This window comes from Solanum tuberosum, unplaced genomic scaffold (assembly GCF_000226075.1).
Source record: "Solanum tuberosum cultivar DM 1-3 516 R44 unplaced genomic scaffold, SolTub_3.0 scf00037, whole genome shotgun sequence".
In the NCBI taxonomy this organism is placed as follows: Eukaryota; Viridiplantae; Streptophyta; class Magnoliopsida; order Solanales; family Solanaceae; genus Solanum; species Solanum tuberosum.
Genome location: NW_006238961.1, coordinates 363853 through 370419, shown reverse-complemented (window position 1 = coordinate 370419; position 6567 = coordinate 363853). Strand labels below are relative to the sequence as shown.

At 38.5% G+C, this 6567-nt stretch overlaps 1 protein-coding gene across 1 annotated transcript in view; it reads right to left on the bottom strand.

The window, feature by feature from the left end:
• LOC102591301 (uncharacterized) overlaps positions 1–6567 on the bottom strand; it is a 15638-nt gene that overhangs the window by 8010 nt on the left and 1061 nt on the right. Inside the window, exons 3-10 of the mRNA XM_006342267.2 lie at positions 5264–5795; positions 4908–5172; positions 3768–4063; positions 1931–2116; positions 1008–1745; positions 810–904; positions 663–722; positions 453–541 (exon numbers count right to left, since the gene is read on the bottom strand). Coding sequence (XP_006342329.1) covers positions 453–541; positions 663–722; positions 810–904; positions 1008–1745; positions 1931–2116; positions 3768–4063; positions 4908–5172; positions 5264–5679 — 2145 coding nt within the window. The 5' untranslated portion in view covers positions 5680–5795. The remainder of the gene's footprint in view (positions 1–452; positions 542–662; positions 723–809; positions 905–1007; positions 1746–1930; positions 2117–3767; positions 4064–4907; positions 5173–5263; positions 5796–6567) is intronic.

The window sequence follows — 6567 nt, the reverse complement described above, 5'->3', positions numbered from 1 at the left end:
GATGGCGGTGGGGGTGGGGGGGGGGGGGGAGGGATGATACTGCTAGGCGATAGCAAGTGGTGGTTGAAAGTTGATGGACAGTGAACTGTCATCTATGTTCAAATTATCAAATGAACATCTTAATGACATTAACCTTGAAAACAAACAGACTTAATGATAAAGATTAAAACATTCATCAAGTGCAAACAACTAAGGCGTAAGTAACTTCCCCTCCCCCTAAACAAAAACTTATGAAATGCAAATAGTCTGGTCAAAAGTTTCCAATTCAGATTCCAGCAGAAACTATGAGCCCATTATATGTCCGTTAAGCAGTTGACAAAGACGGGTATCAATTTAAACTTGTCGTCATAGCTAGATGTTTTTTGCAGAATAACTAGCAACTTCCAGAAGTTAACCGAAGTATTATAGGGAAATACTACACAATCCACAAAACAAAACAAAACAACCATCACCTGCTGCCTTAAAAAGGTTGTATCTATTTCTGATATGAATCGAAAAAGTGGCTCCATCTGCTTCCAGAATGAGCTAGAGAGGGCTTGAGCTGCAATAAAAACAGGTCCATCAAAAGAACATATTGTTCAAAGAATTACAAATTAAACATGTCAAATTAATGCTAAAAAGATGGATTAGTTAGCAGAAAAAAAAGGGTGTTGATAGTGTACCAGTGTTGGTAACAGCACTTGCAGCAGCCAAAAGCTCTTCATGCCCATCATCTGAACCAACTAAGAGAAATGAAAAGAGAAGTGAACAACCAAAGCGGAGAGTGACTCAACACCTATACAATCCAGCTACATTGTTGCTACAACTACCTAGAAAATCAGTAGCAGCATTCATTGTCGCTTGTTTCTGTCGTTTGTAAGCTTTACGATCAGCAAGCTTTCTGGTAGGAGGTCGGCCTGCTTTGCTGCATAGATAGTCACGTAAATGAAGAACAACAGTTATTCATTCGCATTAAATATGGAAGAGAAGTCCCAACCATAAAAATATATATAGGGATAAGGTTCAACCTTTCAGTCTTATCAAGACCGTGTCTAGAGCTTCTGAGTTGTTTTGCTGTTCCAACATTTCCAAGCTTCTCAACCATCAATGTCATCGGATTCCTAGTGGCGGTAAAACCCCTCCCAGTCCTCCCTTGCCTACGAATACCATCTCCATGATCTTCCCCACTAGCCCTCTTACTTTTCCTTGGTGGGAGCAGCAAAGACATCTTCTGAACATGGGGCCCAGATTTTTCATCTACCTCATCAGACCTGTTGCTCTTGTCCTTGGACTTGATTTCAGCAGCCCCGGACTCCTCACTTTCAGAAGCAGCTGAAGAGAAGTGATCGCTTTTTAATTTGACTTGTTGAGGGGAAGAACCACAAAGACGCCTTTCATTACTGAGAGCATCACTTGTACTATCAAGAGAAGGGTTTTCATCATTATTGGGAACAATAGGAAAATTAGCCCTTCTTGCGGGTCGAGAGATCTTCTGGGGCCTTTGGCTGGCCCACTGAGCAACAGGTGGTGATGACGACCTCATAGAAGAGGTGCGTTTACGATTACCTGCCCCGACAGCAGATGGAAGTCTGCTTGTGCAGGGAGAGGTTTCCCAATCATTAGCAACAGCTGCCTGTTGAACCACTGCAGATAATTTTGGTGCAACACCTGAAACTGATCGTGGAGCACGGGCAACAGAATTCACTTTTGTACTTGAAGAAGGAGTAGCAGATATGAAATTTTCTCGAGCAGCTGTCTTTGTTTTACTGCATAAATAGAATAAAATGAACATCCAAGGGAAGTTAGAATATGAGGGAAAAAAAACTAAGACGGATATCTCTCATACAATGATTCAAAAGCATAATAGCAAAGATGAAATTCCAAAAGTTACATTGTACACATTCAACCAAAATGAACAAGAAAGGACGATAAAAGAAGTCGAGTCCCATACTTTTTGATGGCTCTGATCTTCACCCTTTCTTTCTCTGAACCAATAGGCTGTTGGTCTCTTCGATCAATGAGATGGAGACTGTTCTCTTGGTCAACCTTGGACATGGAAGAACGCATTCCTAAAGGCACTTGCTGTGATACACCATCAGCTTTTCCAGTTCCAGTACTTCCTGGAGCAGCTCCAGGTCTACTTGAAAATAATAAAAGTCAGTTCAGAGTAAAGAACAAGGCTAATACTTATCAGTTACGCTGTAGCAAAAATGATCTTGAACAACCAAGGAAAGAAAGATTACAAGTGGGTATAATTGAGTATTGGTATTTGGTAGTATTTTCTTTCACCACCGACATGATTATAAATTTTATTATTTACACTTCCTATAAAAAATATGATGCCATCCCTTTTAATCTCAACTACAATATATTAGTTCCCAAATAATCTACATGTGAGATAGAGAAAGCAAGTTTCTAAAGTATTCCCTCTTGAATTACGTTCTCAATACCATCTAGAAAGGACAAAGCTTTCCCAAATTTCTTTTGATGGGTAAAGCTCGTCCAACTTCAAATACACCCAATTGATGTTTCCAGCATGTAAAACTTACCACTCTCTTATTCTTCAATGTTTGTTACTACCTAATGCTTCACTTTCTTTGTTTCTTGCTATTTTGCAGTCACATTATTGTTGCAATCCTGTTTCAAAAACAGTTTAGCTGAGGGTTTATTGGAAATAACCTCTCTACCCCAGAGGTAGGGGATAAGGTTTGTATACATACTACCCTCCTCAGACCCCCTTGTGGAATTAAATTGGTATGTTGTTGTTGTTCAACATGGGATACAAATCATGGCTGAAGCAGACAACCAAATAAATAAACAACTGAGAGGTTAGTTTAACCCCCATTACGGTTTAAGAACCATCTTTTCTCCTATTGTCTGATTCAGTCCCCCTTTCTCCTATGGTCTGAAGGTTTATCAAAACAACCTCTCTACCCCCAAAGGTTTATCAAAACAACTTCTCTACCCCTAAAGGTAGGGGTAAGGTATGTGCACATCCTACCCTCCTCAGACCCCCTTGTGGGATTTAACTGGTATGTTGTTGTTGTGCAACATGGGATACAAATCATGGCTGAAGCAGAAAAACAAATAAATAAACAAGCAACTGACTGGTCAGTTTAACCCCATCATAGTGAAAGAACAATCTTTTCTCCTATGGTCTGATTCAGTTCCCCTTTCTTCATATGACCCCATAAGCATGCTCTGCTGCAAATTCAAGGAGACATTCACCAAATATGCAACTACTCCCTCCGTTTCAATTTGTTTGTATGGTTTTGCTTTGGCACAGAATTTAAGAAAGTAAGGAAGACTTCTGAATCTTGTAGTCTTAGATTAAATATATGTAGAATGTACCAAAATGTCATTTAATCTTGTGGTCTTAAACATGCATGTGCAAAGTTAGAAATAAAGAGTTGCCAAAAAAAAGATTTTTTTTTAAACGGACTAAAAAGGTAAGTAAGACAAACAAATTGAAATGGAGGGGGTAATTGTTTTCCCGGTCAACCCAATCCTTAGGGAGGTTAGGAAGCTTTTTCTACTTCTACTATAGGATTTGCTGCTCTTTGGATCAGTGCACCTAATATATAATCTATAGCAAGGTTTCTCAGATAAGAAGTGCTTCCAAAGTCCAAATGATACTCAACCACATAAAGGTAATCTACCAATAGAACATCAGCAATTCATATACGGATATATGTTCTCATAGAAAAAGGGAAGATAAAGACAAATCAAAATCTAAAACACACATTGAAGCTGGAGGTTAAATTTGACATTGATATTTGAAACAACACCTGAAGCCATGGGTATCACTAAACCTCAAGCGGCCATCAGCTATAAGACGGGACGGCAATCCTTGCTTTGGTTCCCTGTGGCCATCCATAGGTTTTGATGTCGATGAACTTCCAGTAGTATCTGGCTTTATTCCAGATCGCTTCTTTTTCATCTTAGACTTCTCCCAGCCCTCTACAGCAATGGATGATGTCCGGTCCTCTCCATGAACTGTGCTACTATTTGGAAGTCTCAATATCTCCCTATCTCTATCCATAATCCCAGATTGCCTTGATGGAGTGCTTGCTTGTACCTCCGGCTAATTCAATAAAACATATCCATCAGTCTTGAGGATGTCGGAACTGATTCCATGCATGGTTGATGAATGAAAATGAATAAATTGAGGTGAAGGAGCATGTTGTCTAGCCAAAGATGACATCAAGAACAAGGAAAGAAATTCACCCATCCATAACAAGAAAAAAGGATATCTTAAAAGGAAGATATCTACCTATAAAATAAAATAAAGACAAGGAACTCCATAACCAAACATTCTTTTAATTTATTTTTTGTTATGTTTATAAGAAATACAATTTTATTGATGTGGGAGAATCCTGAATACAAGCACTATACCAAATATTGACAGCCTACACAAAATTATAATTCTCTACAAAAGACATCTAATCATTTAAACTAACAGGGCCTCATGGCTGCCATCAAAATGAAAATAAGAAAATTCCTCAAATACACAGTCATTATCTATCCCTTCGAAAGCTTCTTACTTCTGTACTTCCTCAAATGTATGAAGTATTATCAGTATAGACCAGGAAAGTATCTGGAAAGCACTTAACAATAAACTCAACATTACGCAAGTTAATAAGGTAAAATCTATCCTAGAGCTCAACAGCATCCAACTCCTTTTAGCGTTTTAGACAGCCTCAACCAGCCTTCAACAATATTATGCAGTAATAACAAACGAATCAGGTAAGGATAGTGTCAGTGTGTCACTGTCTAGGCTATTCATCAGCATAGATGCAGTGATGGGAGATGCATTAAGAAAGAGAATCTTAACTAGGAAGTATACATTTACAGGGAACTTCCCAATTTCGAAAAACTGAATAAAGTTTTAAAAAATTGCAACAAAACTGCAAAGGAAAAATACAAACCCTCAGATCCACCATAGAAGTTCGAGTGCGCTTATTTGGAACAGCATTTTTGGTCCTTTTTTCAGACTTCTGTAGCTCAAACTCATAACCACTCTGGGTTCCTATTTTACCAATGCCTGCTCCTGAAACAGACCGGTCACTTGAATATAACACATTGGGTCGTTCATTCGATAAAACGTCTGACCGAGATCTCTTCCTTGATGGAATGCTTGGAAAGCATTTGTTGATCACAGATAAGGATTCAGTGAATATCTTTACACGTTCCCTGATATTTCATTGGAAATAAATCAAAACAAATCTCTATCCATGTAGACCGGATAAAAATAAAGCAATAGAGCTAAGTTTTTAATAACTACCTTGCTTTAGTACAGCTTTCCCGAAGACCAGCCTTCAGTCGTCTGGCTTCCTCTGGAAAGGGAGAAGAGGACGGTTTGCCTTTAGAAGACACCACAGGAGAATCCTCTACTGGCATGCCTAAAGTTAAACCAGTGAGTCTCTTGAAATCACTGTGCCTATTAAGTTTGTGCTCTGTCACCATTGCTTTTGGATCAAAACGCAAGCACTGAAAAAAGTTAGTGACATCTGTTTGTGTAATTGTTGAAGTACTTCTTGTCGTGTTAGGAAGAGAAGATAAGACTGGATTCTCCATGTTCTCGCGGAAACTAGCAGACCTATCCAATGAAGCAGATGCATATGACCCACGCTGCCCGGAGACATACAATGGTCTATCTGGGCTATTAGAAGATAGATCAAATCTGCTAGATGCTGACATCGCATCAGCTTAAACACGCTCTTCGTGCTACCCGCCAAGTTGACACAGAGGTGCATGGCAATACTCTACAGAAATGCATGAAACCCAGCTAACTATCCGATAGTGATGATTACAACCTGCAACGATACCATTATGGCTACATAAGATCTGCTCAGAAGAGTCCACGGAGACCATAAATACGACAAAAAGAAAGAAAATAACCTAATTAAAGTTTAAAAGGGAACGTGCAAAGCAATAGAACAATTTGTTAACATTCTTTATCAAAAAAAAATTGTTAACATGAAGGAGTTTAATGCATATAAAGATGTTTGAACAAGTATCTACATCAAAACAGAAACGGTAAAGAAGCCAAAGAGATCAATGATACTGAAAAGTCATCCTAAATGCATAATAACCTTTCAAAGTGGTATCTAAGACATAGGCTGACAAACTATACCACGGTGTAAGCAGGTTCAATATGTGTAACCATGGAATTCCAGAAAGAAACGAGCACGAAGATAAACACTCCTAAACGTTGAAGCCATCAATAATAAGCTGAATAGATAAAGAATTTAAAAAGTTTCTTCCATGATAAAAACTGCCATGCAATCCTGCAACTTCTGTGCATCAACTATCATTCACTAATTTAAAGTATCCAAGCCAACAAAGAGAAAAAACAGCCGACAGAAGGGGATGACATCTAAATGTTGAACTAGTAAGAAGATGTTGCACGTCTAGTCATTCAAAACTTTGAATAGACGAGCTAAAACAGTTGAAGTAAACATTTACATCAATAAATGCTCTATTGCTAATTATTTTTTACCTTTTCTTCAGACTAGCACATGTACCATCACAATAAACATTGAATTCAATTTTTTTTGTTTTTTTAACACCCCCCCCCCCTCCTCC